At 51.2% G+C, this 26,751-nt stretch overlaps 8 protein-coding genes across 11 annotated transcripts; 2 read left to right on the top strand and 6 right to left on the bottom strand.

Moving 5' to 3' along the window:
• Positions 1-1,151: 1,151 nt before the first annotated feature.
• Positions 1,152-3,716, bottom strand: AAFC00_002660 (uncharacterized protein; the record flags this gene model as incomplete). Its single annotated transcript, XM_069342007.1, has 7 exons — positions 1,152-1,568; positions 1,627-2,382; positions 2,436-3,061; positions 3,206-3,326; positions 3,378-3,410; positions 3,477-3,495; positions 3,550-3,716. The coding sequence occupies 7 exons, from the start codon at positions 3,714-3,716 to the stop codon at positions 1,152-1,154; spliced, it is 2,139 nt and encodes a 712-aa protein (XP_069198511.1).
• A 2,284-nt stretch (positions 3,717-6,000) lies between these two features.
• On the bottom strand, positions 6,001-11,897 carry AAFC00_002661 (uncharacterized protein; the record flags this gene model as incomplete). 2 transcript variants are annotated; one of them, XM_069342008.1, is made up of 4 exons in its annotated part: positions 6,001-6,277; positions 6,552-6,763; positions 6,846-7,314; positions 7,390-11,897. In XM_069342008.1, the coding sequence occupies 4 exons, from the start codon at positions 11,895-11,897 to the stop codon at positions 6,001-6,003; spliced, it is 5,466 nt and encodes a 1,821-aa protein (XP_069198512.1). The 2 variants fall into 2 exon arrangements, with proteins under 2 accessions (XP_069198512.1, XP_069198513.1); XM_069348030.1 differs by lacking the exon at positions 6,001-6,277 and having other exon boundaries at positions 6,548-6,763.
• A 434-nt stretch (positions 11,898-12,331) lies between these two features.
• Positions 12,332-13,027, top strand: AAFC00_002662 (uncharacterized protein; the record flags this gene model as incomplete). Its single annotated transcript, XM_069342009.1, has 1 exon — positions 12,332-13,027. The coding sequence occupies one exon, from the start codon at positions 12,332-12,334 to the stop codon at positions 13,025-13,027; it is 696 nt and encodes a 231-aa protein (XP_069198514.1).
• A 106-nt stretch (positions 13,028-13,133) lies between these two features.
• On the bottom strand, positions 13,134-14,642 carry AAFC00_002663 (uncharacterized protein; the record flags this gene model as incomplete). Its single annotated transcript, XM_069348031.1, has 5 exons — positions 13,134-13,207; positions 13,259-13,581; positions 13,643-14,337; positions 14,430-14,479; positions 14,552-14,642. The coding sequence occupies 5 exons, from the start codon at positions 14,640-14,642 to the stop codon at positions 13,134-13,136; spliced, it is 1,233 nt and encodes a 410-aa protein (XP_069198515.1).
• A 999-nt stretch (positions 14,643-15,641) lies between these two features.
• On the top strand, positions 15,642-16,364 carry AAFC00_002664 (uncharacterized protein; the record flags this gene model as incomplete). 2 transcript variants are annotated; one of them, XM_069342010.1, is made up of 4 exons in its annotated part: positions 15,642-15,733; positions 15,838-15,935; positions 16,077-16,124; positions 16,252-16,364. In XM_069342010.1, the coding sequence occupies 4 exons, from the start codon at positions 15,642-15,644 to the stop codon at positions 16,362-16,364; spliced, it is 351 nt and encodes a 116-aa protein (XP_069198516.1). The 2 variants fall into 2 exon arrangements, with proteins under 2 accessions (XP_069198516.1, XP_069198517.1); XM_069342011.1 differs by having other exon boundaries at positions 16,083-16,124.
• Positions 16,365-17,023: 659 nt separating this feature from the next.
• Positions 17,024-18,418, bottom strand: AAFC00_002665 (uncharacterized protein; the record flags this gene model as incomplete). The annotated part of the gene is made up of 1 exon (XM_069342012.1): positions 17,024-18,418. The coding sequence occupies one exon, from the start codon at positions 18,416-18,418 to the stop codon at positions 17,024-17,026; it is 1,395 nt and encodes a 464-aa protein (XP_069198518.1).
• Positions 18,419-19,846: 1,428 nt separating this feature from the next.
• Positions 19,847-22,766, bottom strand: AAFC00_002666 (uncharacterized protein; the record flags this gene model as incomplete). Its single annotated transcript, XM_069342013.1, has 2 exons — positions 19,847-22,014; positions 22,082-22,766. The coding sequence occupies 2 exons, from the start codon at positions 22,764-22,766 to the stop codon at positions 19,847-19,849; spliced, it is 2,853 nt and encodes a 950-aa protein (XP_069198519.1).
• Positions 22,767-23,488: 722 nt separating this feature from the next.
• Positions 23,489-26,458, bottom strand: AAFC00_002667 (uncharacterized protein; the record flags this gene model as incomplete). 2 transcript variants are annotated; one of them, XM_069342015.1, is made up of 1 exon in its annotated part: positions 23,489-26,458. In XM_069342015.1, one exon carries the CDS (start codon positions 26,456-26,458, stop codon positions 23,489-23,491), a length of 2,970 nt encoding a protein of 989 aa, XP_069198521.1. The 2 variants fall into 2 exon arrangements, with proteins under 2 accessions (XP_069198521.1, XP_069198520.1); XM_069342014.1 differs by having other exon boundaries at positions 23,489-26,140.
• Between the last annotated feature and the right edge of the window lie 293 nt (positions 26,459-26,751).

Below are 26,751 nucleotides of genomic sequence, written 5' to 3' on the forward strand. Positions count from 1 at the left end.
AATCTTGTGGGATACCAGGCACAGTAGTTCTAGCTTGTACTTCCGGTACCTGCAGCACCGCGTCGGCATTTGACGCAATCGCAACGGGAACTATCGGTATTCAATCGAGACCGGAGTAATTTGCCCTAGACATGTGTACAAACTCTACAGCTCGACGTCGAGCGTTTGCAAACATTCGGGAATGTACTGGTATGATCCTACAGATAGGCGTCTTAATAGCGGCAAAGCGCGAGACGCCTATAGTCGAAGGATCACCGACTGTATGGTACAGTGTACGCACGTAACTTTTGAAGATACCTACCATCTCGTGCCTAGCCACTCGGCGGGCACGTCACAACCAAAGAGACTGTCAAATGATGAAGCTAAAGGTACAGTGATATGGAAAGGATCAGTCCAGCGGAAAGGGTTATCGGCGCGAGAGGTGACGCCGTAACTTGAAGTACGTGCTACGGTATGATCTTCTCCAATTCTTGGCTGGGGGCTAAGTTCCTCTCACGACGAATAATTAAGGTGACCATGATGCAGGACTTGGCAATGGAAGCTTGGTGCTTCGGTGGCAGGTAGTATCTCCTTGTACCAACCATGTTTAAGGAGCTTTAGTGCGCCGGATAATCTCGCACTCAGACTGATTGTACTCCTGACCGCCTCTGATGTGGGGCTGCAATCCCCAAGTCAATCACTTTAATGAGCACGAGATGTCAACAGCCTCGTGTGAGGTGGCTGCTTGGGACATGACTAATTTGTGTCTGGTTCAGTACATGATCATGCATGTAGAGCATGAGAGCAACTATCGAACCACTGCTACATAGCAGCTTGCACATGCCAGTGGTACGCGCTACATGCGTACACAAATTTTAGAAGTAGGAAAACAAAAAAAGTTATACTCTTTGCGGTCGTGCCGCTAGTTCATCTAATCGTTGAGAGGGAGTAAGGCTGGCTCCCATATTGTGTCTGTAGCAGCACATTGTTCTGTCGTAATTTTATCCATAGTAACTTTTTCCCACATCTGGTATATGAGTAATACCCCCCCTGTGATCTCGACCGAGTGATGCGCCTCGCATCATTCATGATCGTTCGACGCGCTCTGTGATTCGTCTCATGGCTCCGAAGAGTCCAGTCAATACAGATGTTGCTCGAACTTATGTTCCCGTCTACAAGCCAAAGTTGACAATGGCTATACCTTTTGACTTGGCGAGTGTGATCCAATCCACTTCTTCTGCCTGAGCGCCTGCCATGGCGCACATTTCCTGCTCTTCGCAAACCGACACAAGAAGCTCACGAGATCTCGTCACGTTTCGAGAGATTCCGGTGCCCTCCATCGCATTGAGAAGGTTGATTGCGTGTACTTTGACTTCCGCCTTTTCTGTCGCAAAGCCAGCCATAAAGATAGGAAAAACGATGTGGTGCTGATCGTAGTCCTGTGCCTCTACAACCGAGGTAGTCATCGCTATTATAGTGGTGCAACGTCGTGAGACGTCTTCTCGGACTTCCAAGGTATTGTGAAGTCGTTGTCCAGGATACATGGATGTATCAAGATAAAGCATTTGAGTGTACAGCTGTAGATATGACTGCGGATTATTTGTTAGTGGATATCTTCTAGCGTTCTTGAGACCGAGGAAGACTCACGAATTGAAAGATGATACGAGCGAGCGCTGGTAATTGTATTGTAGCTTGCGCGGGGTCAGCTGACAGAAAGCTGGGATACCCTCGAGCCCAGTAAGAATGATACTCGGCACGAAGCTGCGCTATAGTATGTTGCCAGTTCGCAATTGTAGCCGGGTCAATGGCGCGTCCGACGTAAGATGTGACCTCTGCTCTAATTCGCTGAGAGACTACGGCCAGTTTAGCATTGAGAATGCATGCGCCATGACTGAAATTGTAAATGGCAACAAAAGCAGCAACTTCATCGTACTGTTGTACTGGCTGAGTTCGGAGACCTCTAGCAGAGCCTTTGATGTCTCTCCAATCTGGTAAGAATATCTCGCCGTCGAGAAAAGCTCGCGCGAAATCACCTGAGCCATTTCCACCAAGGTGTGCGTGGGTGTCCAAATATAGGATATACCAGAGGAGATAGTCCTGGAGCTCTCCGCTTGCTTTTCCTTTCCTGTTCTTGGCAATTCGAATTAGATGGTGCATATGTTGTGACCACATATTCATGTTGAATCCATCATAGGGGTTGTTGGACGCTTGGGTTGCGTAGCAGATATCGTAGATTAGGAGTAGGAAGTGCAGGTAAAGGAGACGATCTGAGCTGAGATCGGAGGCCGTGGTCAAAGAAGACGAGATAGCTTGATGGTAATGTTGGAAAGCTTCTGGGAGAAGTTGCTGCTGCCCTTTGAGAGCCAGACTAAGCAAGGAGACGGCACATATTGCGTGATACAACTATTGGCCAATGTTAGATAGGAGGAAGCTTCACTTTCGCAGGATTGACATACCGGCAAGAACGTCCTGGCTTCCAATACGATCGGATCCTCTTGTCCAGCACCATGATCAAGATAGAAATGTTTCCCCAGTGGCATAATCCTCTTAGCAATGAAGCCTCGGTAGTGAACCATAAGTCTCTCATTTCTTTCGTTGATACCTGTCGCGTGATTCCGAGAAGGTAGGCTTGAGCCGCGAGGATTCAACGTGATCTCAAGATGTTGCATCGTCTCCGGAAGGCTCGTCCTTCGGTCTGTAGAGAATGAAAGACTGGCAGGTGTCGTTACAGATACATCCTCGAAGAAGGGCAACACGACGATGTCAGGATCTTCCACATCTGATCCAGGCTGACCTCTACTACCTCCCGGGGATACCGATGCCGACGGGCTTGTCAGACCGTCTCGTCCGCTGTGGATTGAATGTGAAGAGTGAGTGCGAGGGCGTGAAGGGTCGTGCACGCCGTATTCCGGGAGGCTTGCGAAACTTCGAGGGTTCACTATAACGTTATATGTACCTGGAGCTCGTGATCCAGCCTTTCGTTCGCGGTCTTGATCATTGGTCAGGTTTGCGAAAGATGGTAGACCATCATAACTCAAAGATGGCGAGCTACTAGAACTCGTAGTTTGTATAGGCGCGTGAGCTAAGAAGTCAAAGTCAGCAAACGAAGATGGCTCGACGCAATGTCTTGAGCGATTGAATTGCGAAGATTGATCGGGGAAGGGTGCATTCAGCTAAGCGCAGTCATGGAAGCGCCAGCCATGGGCTGCGGAAAGAGTCTACTTACGATCCCATACTGAATTTCCTGCCGTTGAGACATTGGTGTATTTGTTTTGAGTATTTGTAGTCACATCGTCGAACTTCCAACGGAACTCCCAATCGCAGTCCTTGTTCAATCGCACGCAAGGCTGCACCGCTCGTTAATGTATGAGTCAGCGTCAGGAAAGTTTTTGACTTACGCCGCATTTTGGATGAACCTCATCACATTTGACCTGCACAAGGCGTCAATTTGGATCACTCATGCATTGATGCTGAAGGAAGCATTCTTGAGATTCTACCTTTCGTTTTCGGCAGGTCCTTGTGGCAGCTTAGCAAACCGCTTGTAGAGCGAGAAGGAACGTCATGACTTACCAGCAACCAGCTCTTGAACGATGAGACAACCTCGGTCGAGCAGCTCTTGGGCTGGAGACTGTCCTCGTATTGGCATGATTTAGAACCGGGGAAGTTTGTGAGCCGCGAGGTGCTAGGGGAGGAAGCTGATCTCTGGTGTTGGATGCATCCGAGCGGCGGTGATGCATCGAGGCCAGGGATACATAAATGGTCGCCGTTTTGACCCTTTGAAAAAGCAGAAGTTGCCTTTATGAAATTGGGCAGGCAGGATTATGGAGAAGCGCAAAGTAACGAGACCGGCGAGCCGACCCACAAAAGCCAATAGGAAGTCAAGGTCCAGCTGTACAGTGCGCTCTGATATGAAATAGATAGCCTCTGATCTGCTCTACCGTGTCAATGTAACTAATTGCAATAAATGTCTTCGGTAAGGACTGAGGAGAGTGTGAGCGAGATCGACATGAACGGTAGGACTGGACGAATAGTGATATAAGAGCGAGAGCACAACCCCATGTAGCGCTTTGATAACAAAAGTGAAATAGGTGCAACTCACTCGGTTAGCGAGTCAAGCATACTAGCTTGTGAGCTGGCCTGGCGTATGACATGTGGAGGGAAGGCCCAAACGGAATAATAGCCGCTACCAGGAGGGTTACCAAGAAGGCTTGCCCGTTCATGGCGACAACGTTTAATGGGTCTTGGAAAATGGTCGGCGGCAGAGAAGGCGCAGGCGCAGGCGCAGGCCGTGCCTTCGCAAGTCCAACCACTGCTAGGATTAGGCCGGTCAATTAGGCTTTGCGCCGCTTCAGAAGACTGCGCTAGAAACACACTAGAAAGTGTGGCTGCCACGCGAGGGGACAAAATCAAAGTCCCCACACAGTGAAGGGAAGGCTCTGCCTGGGTTGTCCAGCCCCTCGTCGTCCCTTGAGGTACCGGACCATGAACGTCGGGGTTGCTTGATTCCATTGTTGCTCAGGTACCTCATCAAACGGGGTTTCTCCATTTGATCTTAAAACGAAGTGTTTTGCCTGAACCTTCTCCAGGGGGTTTTCCCAGTTGCCCGAGAACTTCAATATGCGCTGGCCAGCCGTTGGTGATGGGAGCTGCCTCCGGGGAGCTGCCTCCGACATTTACCTTCTATTACCTCTCCATTTCTGGAGCAAGGTCCAAAAGAGTCCAGCACAGGCTTGGCATGGTGTGCACTAGGACGGTGCTTGTATGCTGCAAAGGCTGTTTTCAAAGAACATTACTGCCGGATCAGGTTACGGGATTGTCCGACGCCACCCTATACCTTACACTTGGGCCAAAGGAACCTTGATCGAATCAGAGATCACAGAAACCGTCATGACCGCCACGGAGCTCTTGTGTGCGCTAAAGGACCCGGTGATGTATTGAATTTATCTTGAACGCGAGGAAAGGAGTCCACCACCACGTGAGCCGCTAGATCTCTGCGTGTCAAGACGTATGATAGTTACGGGACGGGAGGGAAACCACGCCGCTGGGAAAACGCCATAGCCCAACAATGGAAATTCGCATTCGCGGTTTCCCCCCTTCTTCTTCGAGATGTTTGAATTCAGTGGCGCTGACGGTGACGACCTATCATGTATGCAGCAGAAATCAGACAGCCGCGGCAATTTAGCACGTTTCGTCCCACAAGCCAAGATACCCTGGGAAGGAGGCCACATACTGAGATTTGTGGTCGTCATACTCACTTTAGTGTATACCGGGGAAGGGTGCGATATAGCTCTACCTAGATACTCTATCCGCTAGTAACGGATTCCGACTGAGATCGTGTAGATCTGCTGTACACCACAGTACTGCATCTGGAAGTGTTATTCCAATTCTAGAAATCGTCTCTCGCGTGACCTTGCATACAAGTGAATTTTCTGTATGCATGGATTAGTGGTTGTCTCGGCACTTAATTTGACGCGTTCATTACTGTATATTGCAGCAGCCGCGAGTCGCTGCACGGCATCAGCATCATCGCGCTATCCAAGACCCTGTTCTGATCCCGCGCCCGTGTCAACAACTACGTCGTAAGAATCGCGGCCGAGTTCGACATGTTGCTTAGAATATCAAGGCCCAGACGACTTGGAGGTGCCGGAGTATCACTCGGACAATCCTAGCATCATGCGATGCCCAGAACTGCTCTATACAAATAGGCTAAACAGTAGCGTTTTCGTAGAGTCTCAAATCGACCTCTATGGCGTACTTTCAACAGCTACACCTGCTCCCGGCAGTTCGGTCTTCCACACCTTCCGCACCAGCCAACCTTGGCAAAGCCTCGGGCTAGGCCGAACCCTTGCTCTAGGCACGTGGTCAAGACCCATGCACGACCAAAATCTCATTTCATGACCCTGCACATGCATTGTAAGGGCACAACAAAGTTTTTGAAGCGCGAAGGCACTTCTCCCCTGGATGTCTGCTTCCTATTAGTGCTTGGCTGGCTGGCTATTTGTGGTCATATTTCCACCATCTCTATTGTAGTTGTTCCATCAAGCTACTTTGCCGCTTGATTTGCTCGGCGTCGCCTTTGTAGCCATTGCTCTTCACATCCTCCGATATTGCCGAGACGGCTTCGTGCACTGCAGTATTGACAGGCCGTGACTGGTTTCGAAGTGGTCTGAGAGACACTAAGATTTCCAAGACCTGCAACAGCGCAGCACCCATGTTTGCATCAGACATCCGAGGTAAGTTGCCTAAGTGCAAGGACTTCCACAAAGCTTCTACACCGCAAATGATGGTTTCCTCCCGCCTGTGATCCAATGATTGCGTCAGCTTAGGTACGGTACTTTAGGGCAGCCGGGTTCCGACAACGGTTCGCGCCGAAGACTAGCGCTGCAAATCTCGACCCGGAGACACCCTCATGAAGAAGGTGATCGGTAATTGGCGGGCCGCACTTGAGACGAAACATCACAACACAACCGAAAGTCATGCCATGCACAGCCGCAAATGACGCACGCACCAAGATCACTATGCCAGAGAGAGCCGGTTGAGCTGAGATCTGTAAGCGAGGTGGTCAGACTTACCTCTTCTTTTGGGCATGTTCGTCGTTGCCGCGATCGATGTCCATCTTATCGACGTCTTCTTCTGCCACCAAATCGACCAGAACCGGTGATACGATCTCGATCACCGCCGAAGACATGTGTGTGTCATTTCTTGCGGACGCGATGCGACCTAGACATTTGAACGCATAGGGTCTGTAATTGGTGTTTTGTCGCTTTGCTTCCCTGATGGCAATCTACGCGCACGATCTGTTGTCAGCGAGGTCCTGGTATCCGTGTCCGCAGACGCTCAGCAACAAGGATGAAAACCGAATTTACCTTCTCGATGGCTTGCGCGACGTCTTGATGAGCTGACCAGTAGCTCTTGCTGGTTTCGACGAATTGAGCAAAGGCATCTAAGACCACCTCCTTGCCTTCCCATGTCTTGCCTCCCAGAGCCTTTTCTAGTATAGGCCACAATCTCGTCGCGTTGGAGAGCTCCATCTCGCTGCTCATTGTGGAGATTGCCACTGTTGCAGCGGCAATCGATCTTGCAGCTGTATGTTTAACGTCCCACTGAGCAGAGTCTAGATTATCGTTGGCCATTGTCAATATCTCTTGCAGATATAGTGCAACTGCGCGAGGACCGCCAATGTTATCATTCCAAATTTCCTGGAAAGGGTTCTTGACTTGTTCGTGAGCATCATGCTTGGCAATGAAGACGAAAGGAATGATATCGGCCGCAAGAGAATTGAATCGGTCATTGGCATGCTTCGAGATCGCATGTAAGATTTCTGCCGCGGCGATGCTATTTTCGTGTCAGCTACAACCGCATCCCTTGTTACAAGCACATGTGGTGTGACGTATTGTTTGTGAAACTTACCTCCTTCTTGGGACCGCTTGAGCTCGGTCGTCCTTACTCTCGAAGTACAGACCCTTTGCGAAAGATACCACACGTAGGATCTCTTCGTCTGACGCCCCTCGCGCTACGTAGCCTGCAGCCACAGCATATGAGCTTGACACCGTCTCGTTCCGATCGAGGACATATCTCTGAACCAAGCGTAAGAACTTGTCCGAGTACGGTCTGAAGACGGCGTTGTGACGTGTACTGAGTGTCACTAACACTCTACTACAACCTACCTTCGAAGGTAGACCAACGGCACTCTTCATTGCGCTTTCCAGGCGTGGCTGAAGTTGTTGCATCGTGGTGTCGTCTAGCAAATCCAAACAACGCTCGATTGCTTCCATGAGGGGTCCACTGCGAATACTCGCAAGTCTCATGTCGTCGATTTTCTGCTCGGTAAGATTGTAGTTCTTGGCATTGAGGTGTAGGTAATTCACCATTGCCGGTTCGAGTGAGCTCAATAAGCCCAAGAGGCGTTCGACTAGATCTGGAATGAAGGGTCGAAGAATCTTGCCACTGCTATGTTTGATGATGCTGAGCAAAGTCTGCAAGGAGAAAGTCTGGACTTCTTCGGCGCTTGATTCGATACCAGAGGTGGACAGCAGGAACGGAAGAACATGTTTGAGCATTGCTGAGGCATTGCTGGAAGCTGTACTTGCGGCTTCCAGGGCTCTGATCAGCACGCCTGTCATGACTCGTGCCAGGGATGCTGCAGCCTTTCTCACAGAGTCCTTAATGTCGTCTAACACCTTGAAGCAAGCTGTCCAGACCTGCTCCAAGTACTTTTCATACTTGTCGAAAGGACGACTTGAAATGAGGTCCGCAAGTGCTGCACAGCATGCTTGTCTGACTCTCCACTCTTTGCCTAGAATGTTATGCAGCAAGTCCTCCACAATTGCATCGAAATTTGCATCAATGGTCGCGGTGGTATCCTTGATCAGCGCGTTCCAGATGTCGTTCATGGACCTTTGAACATTGGTGTTGGGGTCGAATCTATAACGGAAGAGTTTAGGATACAACTTTGGGTTCGTTGCCAGATAACCATCAACACTAGAGTCAGACAGCACATCGCTAAGTCCAAAGCGTCCAAAGGCAGCCCGGCTGGACCAAATTGCGTTGCTTGATGCAAGCGACATGAACTTATAGACCAGTGTTGAATCGCCAACCTCAGATGCCAGATTCATGATGTCTTTGTACGTGGTGATGGATCCATCACCAGTAGGCAGTGCGCCAGGTTCGAAAAGTTGTGTTTCAGAAGTGACGTTACCTGAAAGCTGCGCTTTGCTATCGGAAAAGGAGCCGATGAGGTCTCTGACTAGGTCGTCTTTCAGTCTTCGGTCACCCTTCTCGTAGACAAGACCTAGACCCCTTGACCCAGTTTCCTGGACCAAATCATCACGATCACTTAAGCAGCGTTTGAAGGCAGTCTGGAAAGCCGGTAATTGACTTTGAACTTCTTCAAGGTGGCCACAGAATTGTACAAAGCACAATAACCAGAGTGCAGATGCCTTTCGCAGTGAAGGCTTGGTGTTTTGAGAGTCGAGTAGGACTTTTGCCACGAGTCGACTAAGAAAGCCACGACGGTTCCGTCTTTTCGGAGTCATACCTGCAACATCCTTCCTTGTTGCAAGAACTTTGGAGTCCCATCCTGCTGCCATATAGGTCATGGCTTCTCCAACCGAGAACTGCGCCTCAGCTTGGCGAACCTCGTGGAGTCGGTGAAGTCGATCTTCCACATGTAGAAGCAGTGAGCCGGATTGAGAGGCTTCCGGAGTGGGCTCGTCTAAGATCATTGCGATTTGGCCCAGAGCCAAGGCTGCACCGTCATTGCCGCTCTTTGCAAGCTCGGCTGTGCCATCAATAACGACCTTCAGCTCATCTCCAGCACCAAAGTCGGACGGACGGACGACCTGGAACATGCAAAGCTCACCAATAGCCACAAAACTTGCTATCTTCAGAAAAGCATCGGTAGTTGTACTCAGGATCTTGGTGATGGTTGCAATATACTTTGCAAGAATCGGACTTGTACTTTCTTTGCCTCTGCCAACGATTCTGCTGAAGTAGTAACTTAGAGCAGTAATAGCACCATGGACGCGATTGAGTGCCGCTCCGATAGCGTCTTGCCACGTGGTTATGGTATTGTAGAGCTGGTCGGTGACATTGGACAATGTTTGACGGTCTTGTTCCTGGACGACAGGATGCGAGGCTAGTAGGCCGAATGCGTGCGCAGCGGCACGTCTCTTGGCAGGTTTGTTCGAATAAATTGATGGTAGGAGGTTTCCGTACATTGGTGCCACCACGCCGACTAAACCATCAGGACTCAAAGCACAAAGCTCTATGAAGAGGTTATCAATGTCCGTGTCAATAACCTTGTCTTCTTCTTGAGCCATCATATGTGTAGAAAAGGCGACCAGGAGAAGCTCAAGAGCAGCCGTCTGGGGCGACCTGTCCGTCGCGAGCTCACCAATTCTTCCCTGAATCGACGCTCTCATTCCTTCGTCGTTTGCAATGGCGGTGTCGAATTTTAGCTGCCAGTCGACATCAGGCACTATCTTCACAAATTCACTAAGGAATACTTGACGGCAGTACTTTAATGCGTGAGGAAAGACACGAGGATGCTTCTGGCGAAGGGCTTCGACTACAGCTTGTGGTTCTCTGCGTCGAGAGGCTGCTGAGGACCCAGAGGTCTGGTGGAAGATGTAATCTACCAACTCAGTAAAGGCTGGAAACGATATCTCTGAATCTTCAGGTTTACGATCATTGAAACCGTTGAGAAGCCGATACCAATAAGGACTGAGGCCTTTCGAGCCTTCTTCACTGACTTCTTGTCTGTCATCTTTACCTGCAGCCATAGCTAGTAGATCGATCCATCGAGCCTTGACAGATTGATAAGATAAGCAGCGGTTGGCATACCGTACAGCTGCGTAACGAGTACTTCGTCGAGATTGCGTTTGCTCTTGGTCGAGCGCCATAGACTGCTCCATTTGGTCCAAGAGGAGTAATTCTAGGCTATCTGCAGTCTTGTCATCGATGCCGCCCGAGAAGATATTGATGATAGAGGAAAGTGCCTCCTCAACGCTGACATTGATTGAGTTTGCCGCAGTCTCGAAGGCCAGAGAATCAAAGAGCCAACGTAGTATGTCGAGATTCGGCTCTACCACCATTCCTGGTGGGCCAGCTTTTGCAAGGAGGCCGATCACCTCATAAGCTAGACCGCGAGAGACTAGGTCTTCGTTGTTGCTTGGTCGCGGCCAGCCTTGACCTTCGATATAGTCTCTCAGCCTACCAACGACTCGAGGCGCGATAATAGCAAGGCTTTTGCGATCTCCATGACGCGCCGCAAAGTTAATGTACTGGAAGACTGCAGTGCGTAACCTTGTTGCCTCTCTTCCGACGGAAACTGTACTTGTGTAATAAGGCCGTATCGAAGAATCGCTGTCGTTGGCGGCGTAGGTGATGCCATCATTGGCCACTCTTGTGACCTCTTCGGAGTACGTAGTGCTTATTGCAGACTTCTCTAACAATCCTAATATCTTTAGTCTAAGAGGAACTCGTACTCGAACGAGCCCATTGACAGCTTCATCTCCAAAGTAGTAGCGAAACAGTGTGCCGATGAGTTCCGCATCTTCAAGGGAAGTGTTTGGTCTTGCTCGCTTTAGAATATCATCACCGACATCTGATATCGAACTTGCTGCATCGGCAGAAGCAAAGAGGGCCGGTAGAAAGCGCTCGGAGTCGTTGAACAATCCACTAGCAAGCAGCTTGGCCGCTCGAATTTTGACTTCTAATAGATTTAGACCTTGTGGTGAAGATGGCACCCATGTATCTTCTTTGTTCAGCGTGAAGAACGCATACTCATCAGGCGTCAACCCTGGGCTTGCCACACCAGATGCGAGAGTACTATTGTTAGTACCTTTCACGGGTGAAAAGAGAATCAGCTTTCCAAACCATGATGCTAAAAAACTCGCGTCTTTGTCCGTAAGCTTGACGCTGGCTCGCAACTGGTCATCCTCTTCACTTCCTCGAGGTGGAAGTGGGAAGTAAGCAATGACTTGCAATAGGAAATTGAACATTTGAGCACCCTGCGCGGGCGAGTTCTCGAACGTTGATGCAATCCCCTGTAGGATACTAGGGAACAACACTGCACTTTCCGAAGCCGAAAGCCGTCTGATTCCATTTTGGATATAGATAAGGTCGAAATGACGGATGAGGGGTGTATGCGGATTGGCCTTGAACTGCTCCATAAGTGCTGCTACCGGTAGCTTGATGGACTCTGGTTTGATCCGCGTGTTGATGTGCTGACAAATGCTGATGACTTTGTTCCTCACTGCCACATGTTCAGAGGCAAGTTTCAAGAGAAGCGGAGGGAGAAAGGTCCCCAGTATAGTCTGTAGTTTCAGGTCATTATCGGCCAGTGCTATCCTCATCTCTACCTTGCCGACGAGAGAGAGCTCTCTCGCCTCAGGCGAGGGACTGGGCGCTGTCATGGTTCGGTGTTATGTCTTGCAGTGTTGTGCCTGCAGTGTATCTCGATTTCGTTACGTCAACATCCCTAGCAGAAGCAGATGAGAGAAGAACAGAAGTACGAGTATTTCCAGAAATTATGTGTCTTGCTCAAGTCACGAGTGTTTGCCACGATATTACGACGTCTATGACTGCCTGGATCTACCTTACTCATACCTTCAAGATATACAGAGATACGTGAGTCGTAGTTCATACCCCAAAGCTGCCGCGGGGTCTTGGCACCAAATTCGACCTGAAGCGTCATCCGGAACATAGAGAATATTCAGGCACAAGTTAAGATTATCTCTCCCTACGAAAATCATTTTGGCAGAAGTGGTATACAATCAATCTTGATTTTTGACTAGTTCGTGGGGTTTCGTACAGAGCTATATTCTCCAAGACACAACATTCTTGCAAAATGTCTACAGGTAGCACTGACAATGCTTCCCCAATCCGACTGACGGTGCTCATCTCCGGGTCTGGATCCAACCTCCAAGCACTCATTGATCAATGTGGACAACCGGCTCTACCAGATGCGAGCATAATCCGTGTCATCTCGAATCGGAAGGACGCATTTGGCCTCAAGCGTGCTGAAACTGCTCACATTCCCACCGCATACCATAACCTTGTCAAGTACAAGAAGCAGTACCCAGACACCAATGTGCCTCCGACATTTGAGATGGCGCGCAGCGAGTACGACAAGGATCTGGCTGCTATGGTGCTAGCCGATAAGCCAGACATCGTTGTATGCGCTGGGTGGATGCACATCCTCATGCCCACGTTCCTTGATCCGTTGAGTCAAGCAGGTGTACCTGTGATCAATCTCCATCCAGCCCTGCCTGGCAGGTACAATGGTGCACATGCCATTGAGCGAGCATATAACGACTTCACCCAAGGCAAGACTGACCACACGGGCATCATGATTCACTACGTTATTTCCGAGGTCGACATGGGACAGCCCATAACAACCCGTAGGATCGACATGAAGAAAGACGAGAGCCTCGACCAACTGGAACAGCGAGTGCACGAGAATGAATGGGAATTGATTGTCTTGGGCACCAAAATGGCCATTGATGACTTGCAAGCAAAGCGTCGCTCTGGTGGACAGCCTTGATACAATAAAGGATGAGAGTCACATTTGGCACAGATGAGATGAATTTCGAAATGTTCACATCTATGTGCGCGCGTATGCGCTGTCAAGAAAATAATCCGAGGACCATCTAGTCCTCATCAATCTTGGGACCAAAGTCCCCGAGCAGGATATCATCCACTGGTGGGCTACGATCATTGCGTACTAGCGAGCTGTCAGTGTTGGATTCACGCTGAAGAAGCTGAGAGAACATACCCCATTCGGTCTCAACGCGAAGGAAGATCCATATCCAACGTCTGAAGACCTCCAACAACTCCATGAGGAAGATACCTCCTTCCAGATCATTGAAATGATCCAAGTGCGGGCTCAGCTTGAAGCTCCATGTGCATCGCAGCATCAAGTCCATGACAATGACGCCATAGTATATTTCCTTTGTATGGAAATAGCGATGGCGACGCAATCCCCATGGGTGCTCTGGATTGTTACGCTCTCTGGAAGACGAGAATAGAGAAAGATCCCAATCTTTGGCGACATCCCAGTAGAAAGAATAGAAAGAATTGACAAAGACGAAGAAAAGCCTGTTTCATATTCAGTATAGACTGCCAGGACAGCGACGCAAAATGCAGCAGCAAAACTCACCAGAGTCGGAACAGACCAGCTTCGCTCATGCCAATCTTTGTAGGATCGTAGCCTCTTTGCAGCGCACTGAGTATGATGACCGGGAATGCGCTCGAATACTTGAGAGCGTTGGCCAGATGCTGTCCTCCCCAACCGTGTGACCCAATCCCTCCAGACTTTGCATTTCTCTTTCTCACTCTTCGATACTCGATTAAGCATTGACGAAGCCGAATCAAACTCGGAATGGCGATTATCAGCGGTACCATATACTGCCCTCCACAGGATCGGTCCGGTTTAGCTGTCGAGCTCTTCCCTGGTGAGAAGAACATACAGAGTGCGACGAAGAGGTCGCCCAGAACTTTAGCATAGCTGGTCAAGACATCCGCCATGAGGATGTCGCCGAACTTGCCATCGTGGGCTTCTGCAATGCCTCCGATGCTGATACGCTTGAGGATGGCAAGGGTGCGATAACGACCACCGCGCGAGACGCGCTTGATGGGGACGAAGAAGGCGATGACCAGAACCAGAAGATAGATGTTGGGCAGGATCTCCCAGCGCAGGACGGCCGAGGCATCTCCGTGTGTGACGAGCCAGAAGAACAGCAGCGATAGCGCGAGAGGGAAGGTGAGCAGAGTCGCGAGCCGGTATGTTGAGAGATGATGGGGCGCTTCAGTATGAGAGTTACGCGAAGGATAGCGAATCAGTGCGGGAACATCCTAGCAGCAATGAAGAATAAATATCTCCTCTGATACATGAACTCGCGCAAACCATATTGTAGACGAAGAGGGAGGAAGGGAGAATGACATACAATCTTCACAAGGTGCAAGTAATGTAAATTAAGCCCCCAAGCCCAGACGCCTGGCATGCCATTGTTAATCCCTGCGATCCCATTCTTGTTTGCGAATACTCATGCGCCTGGGAGAGACATACCCAGAACAATAATCAAGGCAACACGATAAGGCAAAGGGAGCACCAAACTGAACGAGTCCAGCTCTGGCTCTACAGCCGGATCACCATCCATTCTCTTCTCCGCCGTACTGCAAGCTCACGAGGAACCAGTCAAGAGAAATAGATTGCCCACGCCTCGCGCATTGATAGAGGGTGGTGTGGTGTGGTTTGCGCGAGTGGCTATAAAAAGGAGTAAATTACTTTCTAGCGGAGGGTGGAGAGCGTGCCGCAAAACAACAGCTGTTTGGGGGATGTGTTTCAGCCCTACACTCGTTCAGGACAAAGTACCTACAGCATGTTGCTGTACTTGTAATCTTCAGGCTTCAAAACATAACACAGGAAATCCGTCAACGCAGGCCGCTGGCGTGTGAAGGGATGGAAACAGACCTCACAAGCCCTAAGAAGATCTTTGCAGTTATGATTCGGTAGCCTGACCGAGCGAGCCCTACCGCATTCCAGACAGATCGTGGGCGCGCTTCCAATTCCCCGAGATCGCCAAGGGATCATCGAGAGATCGTTCAAACTCCATGGTTCACATCTGTCTCCCTTCGACTCGCATGCGTCGTGATGGTCGTCCATAGTCAATGATGTCAGGACAGTCCCTGGTTCAGGTCAATTGGACCCAGTGCACCGCGGCGTGTCCATCGACGAAAAGCCTAAGGTATGATGGGATTCTGTGTGCATTAATCAAGGGTTCAGTGGGGGTATGGCAAGGTGAGGTACCGTACACTGTACCTTGAACCCTGCGGGAGACCTTGATCCGTACCAAAGTAAGGTAGGTAGTGGGTGATGGTTGGGTGATGATGATTTGAGTAACGATGATGATGATGATGCAGCTCCTGCGTCTTGCCCATCCAATCACATCCCAATTGTATTTTTCTTCCTATCGGTCGTTTCTCTTCTGATAACTTCACCTTTATTTGCATCTAAACACTACTTGCCTGTCTTTCAGATTCGAAACGACATTTACATTCACATCTACCAGTATCTTGACCTACCTTTCCATCAATTGAAACCTCACAACCTCCCTCTCGACCTGTAAAGATAACAGGAAACAAAAGACTACCCAATCATGTCTTTCTGGTCTCGTCCCCGTAACCTCGCCCTTATCGGCGGTGGTCTATTGGCATTGGCCTTTGTTCCAAACCCAATTAACACATCCAAGTATGCTTTTGATCCCTAATTTTCTTTCCAAAGCCACAATCCTTCTTCAATCGAATGTAATCAGAAGAGAACCAATAAGAGAAGCTGATCAATTATGGTCATAGCAACCCCTTTCAGACACAAGCGACGCAAAATGTGACGAACAGGTTCTCGAGCGGAGGAGGCAGTGACGTGCACACACCTGGTGTCGCGACCAAGAGAGGTGAGTCTTAGTAGATCCCAAAAAAGAAGAGCAGCTCTGGTACACAGAGCTTGACACGTGAGAAGCAAAAGCTCACTCCCTCGTTCTAAAAAAGAACTGTATATACCTGTGTTGTACATACAAGCATACTGACATCAAAAGGAACAGGCGACGCATCAGTCACCACCAATGACCAAATAAACCCTAAAGGTATATCCTTCTCCTATCCCTCTTTTTCCTCTATCATTCTACACTATCCAATTGCCTCCATCCTTTGAAAAACGAAATAAAGAAGAGAATGAGCAAAGACCCACAAAACTGACAACCACCAAAAAAGGCATGAACACAGAGCACTACAAAGAGCTGCAAGCAGACCAGCGCCCCGGCAAACCCGGTCCGTTCGACAAGGCGTTCAACAAGTCCAACTACGGACACGAGCAGGGAAAGTAAACCAAAGTAAAGCGCAAAGCAACAAAAGATATGGCATCGGGAGGAATTTCAGCTATTACATGCATGCGGAATCGAAGAGGATTGATGATGTGATGAGAATCATGGGTGGTGTTGTGGTAGGGATGGAGGATGACGGCTGACTTGCATTACTGTCCATAGGCGTTTCTTCTCTCTTAGTGATAGCACATATCGAATGTCAATAGTGTCAGTTTTGACTTCATCTCAGCCTGTGTACAACATTATTATCATATCCATTACTACTACTACTACTACTACTACTACTACTACCACCACCACCACCACTACCATCACCATAGTTATTGCTCATTCTGCTACAACAAGACCATCATATAACCATGAGGCGCAGTCGCAGTGAACGTGTAGTAGAGCGTGAGTGAGAAGTACAGAACATATCAACAATTACTCTGAAATTTATAATATCAAAAAAATAAAACGCTAAGAATCTACGGTGGTGTATGATACCAGTGTTGCTACTTCCACCTACACCTTGCGTCGTCTGGAACGATGTCATCTCGCGGGAAGAGGCTAGGAATGTAGCCCCATACAAAACTACTGAAAGACAAGAAAAAACAAGGCTTTTATGTACAACTGTGAACACTCATGCATGCTTGCATATAAGAACAAAGTCACATGACGACTCAGTAGCCCAGCAGAGCAGAGGCACCAGGCTCCGAGGAAATGTACACAGTGTCGTGGCGGTCGGTGAAGCCGTTGAACTTGGTGGCAGAGCACTTGGTGTAAGCGCCCATCTCCTCAAAGTACAGCCAGTCGCCGACGTCGACCGTCTGCGAGCAGGCCCACTCGGCCGCGATGCAATCGATCCCGTCGCAGGTCGGGCCCCAGATGGAGTACTGGATCGCGGGGCGGTTGCCGTCGTAAGCGTCCATGCCGTCGCGACCAAAGTACTGCGTCTTGGCGGCGCTCTTGAGCACGCGCGGGATCGGATGCTGGTGATCGAACATGATGGAGCTGAAGTTGCCGTAGACACCGTCGTTCATGTATAGCATGTAGCTCTTGACACCCAGTTCCTTGTCCTCGACGGTGCGACGGGCTATGACGTTGCAAGCAATGGTGAAAGCGCTGCTGACATAGTAACGACCGGGCTCACCGATGACGCGGACGGTGGACGGAAAGTAATCATCCAGGGCGGCAGAGAGCACGGCCGCCATCTCATCAAAAGTCTCGGAAACGAAACCGCCGCCGACATCGAGAGTGGTGAGGTCGTAGCCCAGAGCGTTGGCCTGGTCGAAGACAAATCGCGCGTCGCGGACAGCCTTGAGGAAAGCCTCGGGATCGGAAGCGCCGGAGCCGACGTGGAAAGCGACACCAGTGACATTCAGGTCGAGCTGCTTGGCCAAGGCCAGCAGATCACCGGTGGTGTCCAGCCCTGCGCCGAACTTCAGACTCAGGCGACAGAGAGATGCCGAGTCGTCGGTCAGAATGCGCAGAAACAACTCGGCCTCGGGGAAAAGCTCCTTGATCTTGTACAGCTCGTCGGCATTGTCAAAAGTCATCTGCTTGACGTTTTCCTTGGCAGCGTAGCGAATGTACGACTTGGTCTTGCAGGGTTGAGCGTAGATGATGCGCGAGGGGTCGACACCGTGGCGCAGCACCATTTCAATCTCAGACTTGGAGGCACAGTCGAAGCCGGTGCCGAGCTCGGCCAAGAGACGCAGGACCTGGGGATCAGGGTTGCACTTGACGGCATAGTGCGGCTTGACACGCTTGAGGTTCTTCTTCCAGCGCAGATGCTGGCGGTAGACCTCGCCCATGTCGGCGACGAAAAAGGCATCCTCGTCGCCGGCCTCGCAGGTGTTCTCGTCAATGTTCTCGACGCGTTTCTGCAGAGCGTGACCGATCATCTGTCTGGCGATAGACTGCCCGTGGCCGCCGTGGGTGGCGGCCTTGGTGGCAGCTAGGCCATCGTGATGATGCTGGATGGTGCTGAAGGAGGGATAGTCTGGAGTCGTCTTCAGAGACAGTGTTCCATATTCCTCGAGGGTAGTAGTGATGGCGGAAGGTGCCATAACCATGCAGCAGCTGGACAGAGATAGCGGGTTCGAAGGGGCTCTATAAAGAGTCTTGATGTTCGAGTGGCAATTCTAAGGCGCGAGGTTGGTCTTATGGGGGCTTGAACGGGGTGAAGCCGAGACTGAGTTTGCTGGCGAGCGGCCTCCTCGAGTCTTCCTCCTGGAGAGGAAGAGCTCCAAAGTGGTCCTTATGCGGCAGCTGAGGTATTTCTGGAGTAAAGGGTGGAGTCTCTAACGGACTAAAAAACAGACGTTCGAGCTCGCTGAGTGAAGCCACTAGAGAAGATTTGGAGAATAACCCTCGGACGGGCCTTGGTTCAGTTCATTCGATGGCCGTGTGGATAACGGATGGAGATTGTCGCAATTGCGAGATGGATGTTGTTGATGGAAAGAAGCAAAGGAAGAAAGGGAAGGAGAGAAACAAGAGGGGAAGGAGGCAGTATCCAACACCACACTGGGAATGGGAAGTCGTGGAAATAAATTCGCGCTTTCGAAGTAAGGCTGTGCGTCATTAATGGGCCAAGGCCCGCTTTGGTCAGCCCTTTCTAGTGAGTGGAAATGTCACCGATCGCTCTCTTTCTAGCTACCCAACCTTTTTTTCTTACTGCTACTGTACTGTACTACTAAACTGTACTTGCGCTGTTGCTCCACGGAGTTTGTGTTTATTCTTCCAAAATACATATACAAGAGGGGAGAAAGATAGGCACAAGGTTCGCCTCCGAGGCATTAATCAATGTTACCGTATTCGCCTCAACATCCTAGTCTTCACTGCACACCTGTGAGCAGCAGCGAAACAGCGCATTACGCGATCGCTAGTCGTGAGGCGCAAGCTGCAGGTCACTACTGTAACATTCGCAGCGGGTAAAGAATCCCCCAGCACAGAAACGTGGAAGTATATTGGAGTCGAGATCGAAGATTCAGCTGTGGAGTACAGTAATCCATGCACAGCTTTGCCTTGGTAAAATCCACACTTATGTGACTACTGTAATTATTACCCGCCCGCTTGCAATCGAGGTTCGAGCTCAACAAACAGCAAGCACTGCTTACACCGCTGCCTTGGTCGTCGAAATGTCGTTCAGCCACCGTTCGGGATGGGCCACCGAAGCATATGTACAGCTAATTATTTCAGTAGTAATGTTTTTCTTTTCTTGCTCGTCGGTTTGTCGTCGTCTACAGCGCAATATTGGTCGTAAGTGTGTATGTGTGCCTAATCTATCATCCTAGACGATTCTCTGCATGTTTTCCCTCGCTTCTGAACATGTATCAATGTTTTTAGCTGTGTACATGTTGCGTGCCTGCCTGCGTCCAACCGTGAAAACGCCATGCTAAAAAAAAACACAACCCCCCAATGAGATAACCACTAGCCATTTTCCCATCCCAACAGGAAGTTATTGTAGTACTTTATTACTTCTATTCTATAGCGATCGGCGATCAATAGCGTACACCTCTGACCAATAGCCAGAGAGCAATGGGCACGACCACGTTGTCGTTTGCGCCCGTAAGCACAGCTTCCATCAGACTCGCTCCGCACCCGCACAATAGTGCTTTGCCAGCTTGTAGTATCCAATAAGTGGCAAAGGGTGTGTCTTCGGCGCGGATCTTGGCCTGTTGTTCTGTCCATCCACCTATGTGAAGCCAGATTTTTGCCGTCATTAATCCAATCATGACCGCGATTGAGAATGCTGTGCTCCCCTCGAGCGACTTTCCGCCAAGCCATGGCCACTTGCGGCGGCCATATCTTCGTCCCATCAGTGAGGCGGCAGCATCGCCCATACCCACGCAGACGACACCGGCGACCATGGCGACATCTCTGGTGTCGGGTCGCAGTTCCCAGCCTAGCCACCTTCCCTCGACGTCTCTGTCCGACCCGGCGAGCGAGAGCCACAATGGGATCGCGCATCCGATCAACAAGAACACATGACTTACGACCATCGGACCTCTCAGGTCTCTGCCGTCGACGTACGGAGCGACGAATCTCCCAATGGCCGCGCCAAGCGGAGGTATTTGACCAGCCCGAATGACCTCGAGCAGCAAGAAAATGGCAAGTACTAGACCCAATGCCAGACCGCAGAAGCAAGGATCCACAAATGTGGTGGGCAGGAGCATGGTGACTATTGTAGCGTGGAATATCTTTCTCCGCGTGTCTACCTCGATCCTTGGGGCCATGATGGTCACCGTGGCAATGCCCAGCGCCACCACTACCACCCAATATACAGCCACGAGTATGCGAGTGTTGGCCGGTCCTGTGGCCAGGCGTAAAGATGGCATAGAGAGCCCGGTCTCGTAGAGCTGGACGCCCACGACATGTCGCACGTCGTCGACCCAAGTAGCAATGGCTTCCTTGAGTGTATATTCTGAAGAATAGAACCATGTCATATCCCCGAATATGTAGTCGAGGGCCCACAGTACCGGCTCGGCACCGTTCAAGGCGTGATGGGCTATCGCCATGCGCACTGGGACCAGGATAATGCCTATGATGACTGCGTATACCCAACATGAGTACAACCAAGTCCTCAAATTGGCACCTTCTAGTGTCAGCTCAAGGTACCAAGCACGACCCCGGCGTTTTCTGCCCGAGTCGATGTGACCTGGTCGAGTCTTGCTTTGAGAAGTATGGTCGCCCACTGTGGGCATAGTGTGGCGTCGCTTCGATGCGGATGCCGTGACGTTGGCTATGTAGGTGAGTGTATCGACTGATGTTGCCATCAGATCGGACTCCGGACCTGTAGTTCCAGCACGACTCAGCGATGAGTTCTGAATGGCCCGAGGCGGCGAGAATTTGGAATCTCGCCGACTCACTTCGTGGTCATCTTCGTCCGCATCGCTGTGATCCTGTTTAGTGGTAGGCGAGGTAGATATAAGTTCTCGTAACGTTGAGGTAAACTCTTCAAATGCGCTTCCCTTTTGCGCAAAGGTTCTCCTGAACTTCCATCGTGGCACTCGGGCGAGAGTTACGTTCCACTGTAGCACACTCGTACAAGTGACCAGCACCCAAACACCTCCCACCCAAAGCAGTGCTCTGAGGATGCATGCCTGTGGCGAGATGGCGAAGCAGAGCAGATTCACCAGACCTGCAGCCAGCATATGCTTCTCAACCGGTAACAAGCTTGTGGTGGTGAGGTAGTTCAGCGGTGCTAGTAGAGCCTGGTGTAAGGGGTACAGCAGCACCAGCAGCTCGGGATGCAGAAATGGTGGACCCTGGGCCTTTAGACTATACGGGAGAGGCAGGAATCGCTGCGGCGGCAGCGCCGTGTTTTCAGATGCGATGAGTGGCACTATGGCAGTCATCCACCCAAGAGTATTAATGGGAGCAAATCGCGATATCTCCGGGAAGAGTCGTGGCGGAAGGGAAGCGAGGCCCAAGATCAGATTTGGTAGCAAGAGCGCGGGATATTGGGGAAGTAGAGACAAAGCCACCAGTACAGGCACAAATGTAGGATAGAGAATTGAAGCGGGGTCGAATGAGGCAGGGACTCGGAAGCGGCGAAAGATGTTGACTTTATTTGCGGCCAGAGTACGATAAAGCTCCTCGCGCGTCACAACGCGGAGTGGATAGATGGCGATGATGAAGAGGACGGTCGATATTTGGCTGATTATCTCTGTGAAGCAAATGTAAGTAATTAGACCGAGACTGGGCTGGAAGGCACAATCTTGATGGTTCCTCACCTCGATGCCAGTTTCTCGATTCGGTCCATACTGCATGGCCACATAGCACGACAAGGCCAATCGCGGCGAGAAGAGCGCTCTCAGCAATTCGTCTTATCCTTTCGGCCCTCTTCCTCTTCATGAACAGCTCTCTGGCAGCCAACGCTTCCTCTTCCTTGGACGACTGATCCTTCTCTCGCGCGCCCTTTCCTTCCCTTGCGCTGTGGAAGTAGCCTTGGGAGATAGTCCTGTCGTCTCGATCAAGTTGCGCCGGCGTCAGCAGCGGCGAGACATGGCCGTCAGAGCCTGCCTCCCCTATCAATCCCTTCCGGGGACGTGTCGCCGGCGGAGGCAAGGCCTTGAGGAACTGCGGCCCTTTGCCGAGTTCATCATCAGCTTCTGTTCCGCTATCACTGCTGGCAGCATGTGACGCCGTCGCTGAAGCCAAAGCCGAAGCCGATACTGAAGCAGCCACGGATCTCATATGTGAGGCGTCGTCGGCGGCGACATGTGTCTGTGTCGTCATCGGTGTGTCGTATCCAGTGGCAGTATGGACCCCATCTTCCGTCTGATGTGCTGCGGGCAGGAGATTCTCCCGTTCATTACGGCGCACAAGGCTTCCCTTTCGTGCATATGGATGGGGAGATCGATCTCTGTAGATGGGTGTGGTTTCCTGTAATGAGGCAGGATCCAGCGCCGGTGGCATGATATTTCTCTCTTGCCTACGGTTAAGCGCGCATGTCTGTCGTTGAGATTCTCTTCACAAACACGAGACCGAAGGAGTAGATGTGCTTTGCTGTCAAGCGCGGGTCGACAAACTGATTATTGCAGCATTGGTGGAGTGTGAATCGTAAGATCTGAGGTACTTCCTTATTCAGTGCTCGTTCTTATTATCATTCCGGAAATTCAAGTACACGTTGCAGACAAAGACAAGATGACTGAAGTTGTCATATGTCAAAGTAGCCCGTATAGTAGGGTGAGGTAATGTGAATATGACATCTGTGCGTCTGACATGTGCAAATGTTGGGGTGATCTCCGTGGACAAGGCAAGGTAAGGTATAAAAGAATAGGACATAACAACAGCTGCGCGGCGATACGTCACCCCAACCCTGTTCTCTCCCGCTCTCCCGTACTCCACAAACAGCCAATTCAATGGCAATGCACCTGACCTAACTACCATATACCCTATGAATGCTAGTGACATGAAACATGTTTCAGTACTTGAAGCACTGCCCAAAATACCTTACGCTTCAATGCTCCGAGTAGACAACGCTACGCTTTTGTACATGATTCGCAGCCATGTCAGATAGAATAGAGAGCCCAAAATTGGTTCTTTGTTTTGCATGAGTCATGACCCTGCATATGATTCAAGAGGTGCAACACCCCCTCATTCGGGAGCGACATATGCGAGCGAATCCCACATCTTATCTACAGGTATCTGTTCGCCTTCAACCACGCCTTGACGTCCTCGCTGTCTCTCTTGATCCATCCCTCCTTGGCACGGATCGCGTCGAAACTTTGCGCCAGACTCTGGTCGAATCCCTTGGTGCTTCTTGTGCTGAAGAAGTTTTCGATATCCTTGATGTGCTCCGACGAGGAGAAGCTGCTGGTGCAAATGGTGACAACACTGCCGAGCATGCTGAGTCCAGGGGGCAGTCTCTTCTCGATCGTCTCCCAGTTCTCCTTGAGCCACTCCCAGAGAGCAACGACACCCTCCTTGTGCGTCCGCAGGCCTCCGAGGGGCAGGTAGATATCCTGCTCCTTGACTTCCTTGCTCAGCGGCAGGGTGAGTGTACGCTTGATGAGATCGGGCTTTCTGGCACGACCGATGGAACGCAATGCCGTGTTGCGCTCGTCACTGTTCTTGGCAGTGCGGAACTCGTTGAGGATCGCCTCGTACTCGGCCTCGCCGCCATACTGAAGGACAACAGCGTACACTCCGGCGCGCAGGTTGGGGTGTAGTGCTGATCTGTCGCCCTTGGTGAACTTCTCAAACATGTCGAAGGCAGCCTTCTTGGTCTTTTCATCGCCCGCAATGGCGGCGCTGCTGAACAGCATCGACTTGAACTGCTGCTCGATGTGACCGTCGCTCTCCTCGAACTCCCAGCCAAGCTTGTGTGACTTGGCAGCGACGAGGTCGCGCTGGAAAGCCTTGAGTGCCTGCTGGACCTTGTCATCCTCGAAGGTCCATGCAGCGCGGACAGATGCAATTCTTGCAGTGACTTCGTCCCAGACGACAAACTCAGGCTCCGTGTCGAAGCCTTGAAGAAGAGACAGGACGCCCGACGTCTTCTGGTATCCCGAAGCTGCAAGCGCACCGGCATCGGCGATCATGCCAGCGCGGTCCTCCACACTCAGCAGACCCTTCTTCGCGGCCTCACCAAGCTTCTGCAGGCGCTCAGCAGAGTATGATGTGCGGTAGATACCAGAGTGGTCGGCGTTGATTTTGAAGAAGTCGAGATCCTTGACAGGGAAGCTTCGCTCTCGGCTGCTCAGGGTCAGCTCTTCGTCAATGCCATCCTTGGTCCTCAGTCCGAGGAATACTGGGAAAAGAGTCTTGTCCTCCTCGGGCTTGACGTCAGCTGTTCGCAGGAAGCGGTTCTGCTTGACGTGCACCGAGCCGTTCTTCTCGTCCTCGGTCACTGTAACAACGGGGTAGCCGACGTTCTTGGTCCAGATGTCCATGACCTTCTCGACATCCTTGCCACTGGCATCGCTGAGAGCGGCCCACAAATCGCCAGTCTGGGTGTTGCCGTATGCGTGCTTCTTGAGATAACGGCGAATTCCCTCCATGAAGGTCTCCTCGCCGAGGTACTTGGAGATCATGCGAAGAACGCAGGAGCCCTTGGAGTACGAGATGGCGTCAAAGATCTGGTTGATCTCGTCGGCGCGCTTGACGGGAACCTCGATGGGGTGAGAGCTTCGGAGCGAGTCCAGGGAAAGTGCGCTCTGAAGATTGTCCGTCACGTATCCTTGCCACACCTTCCATTCGGGATAGAATTCGTTGCAGGAGTACCAAGACATCCAGGTTGCGAAACCCTCGTTCAGCCACAAACCATCCCAGAAGTCCATGGTCACAAGGTTGCCGAACCACTGATGGGCAAGCTCGTGTTGCACGACCTCGGCGACTCTCTGCTTGGTCGAGGCACCGCTGGTCTTCTCGTCAAAGAGCAGATCGACGACTCGGTAGGTAACCAGACCCCAGTTCTCCATGGCGCCTGCGCTGAAGTCGGGAATGGCAACCATGTCCATCTTGGGCAGAGGGAAGGGGCTGTTGAACTTCTTCTCGTAGAAATCGAGCGTCCTTGCCGCGAGCTCGAGAGAGAAGCGACCGTGCTCGATGTCCTTGTCAGGAGTAGCAAAGACTCTGACGGGGACTCTGAAGTTGTTGGTCTCGATGACCTTGAGCTCGCCGACAATGAAGGCCAGGAGGTATGTGGACATGAGAGGGGTCTTGTTGAAAGTGACGGCGGTCTTCTTGGCGCCCGACATGTTCGAGTCAATCTCTTTCTCGGACTTGACGTCCATGTTGGACAAGCAGGTCAGGCCCTTGTCTGCGACGAGGGTGATGGTGAACTCGGCCTTGAGAGCTGGCTCGTCGAAGCAGGGGAAGGCACGTCTGGCGTCGGTGGGCTCCATCTGAGTGGTGGCGATGTACTTGTCGCTGCCGTCTTCGCCCTTGTAGCTGGATCGGTAGAAGCCAGCCATGTTGTCGTTGAGGGTGCCCTTGAAGGTCTGGACGAGCCGGGCCTTTTGGCCAGCAGGGATGGTCTCATTGAAAGAGACGGTGGTGGTCTGGGTGTCTTTGTTGTAAGAGACGGTGGGGGAAGAGGTGATGAGCTTCGAGGCAGCGTGAACCTCGGTCGAGTGAATGTCAATGTCAATGGTATTGAGAGAGATGGAGGTCGTGTCTTCGACGACGTCGAGATCTATGATGACTTTGCCCTCGTACACGAAAGTGTCAAAGTTGGGCTCGAGGGTCAGGTCGTAGTGGACAGGCTTGACATTTTTGGGAAGGACCTCGCGACCCTTGGCGATGTCAAGAGCGCTCTGGTCCATTTCGAGTTCGCGACGGCACATTCTTTGATGGGAACAGTGTCTGACCCAGTTGTAGCGTGGACGACTGAGATGCTTCGGACGAGATGGTCGAAGCAGGTGGGATTGTGAGGGAGTGGGAGAAGAAGTAGTGAGGGGTGGAGGTGAGGGGCGGTTGTAAGCTAGAGAGCGGGACCCTGAAGGACGAGATGATGCAAGGCCAAGTGCAGGTGATGAAGCCCGGTGGAGGATGTGGCCGACGGAGGATGCGGACGACGCAGCAGCAGTAGAAGCAGTAAATGCGAACGGCGGCAGGCGGTTGACAGATCGTGACCCAGCGAGTGACAGGCGCTGGAGGGTCATCAGGAATAGGGATTGACTCGAGAGTGTATACAGGTTATTTTTATCCAATGCAAGCAGGACAGTACTGTAGCACAGTATACGGAAGGAAAGGTAGGGCTGAGAAAAGCAGCGCAGCAGCGAGTGCTACAGGAAAGTTTACTGGTAGATCGGAGGTGACACGGCAGTAAATGGAACACGATATCCAATGTACTGCCCTTGTAATACACTGTAGCGTTCCACGGAATCGTGTCCCTTGCAGCAAGCGCGCAGTGCTTGAATCATTCCACTCGTTCAACTCAAGCCACAAAGACCTT

The sequence above is a fragment of the Neodothiora populina genome (genome assembly GCF_041146345.1).
Source record: "Neodothiora populina strain CPC 39397 chromosome Unknown canker_contig_15, whole genome shotgun sequence".
NCBI lineage: Eukaryota > Fungi > Ascomycota > Dothideomycetes > Dothideales > Dothioraceae > Neodothiora > Neodothiora populina.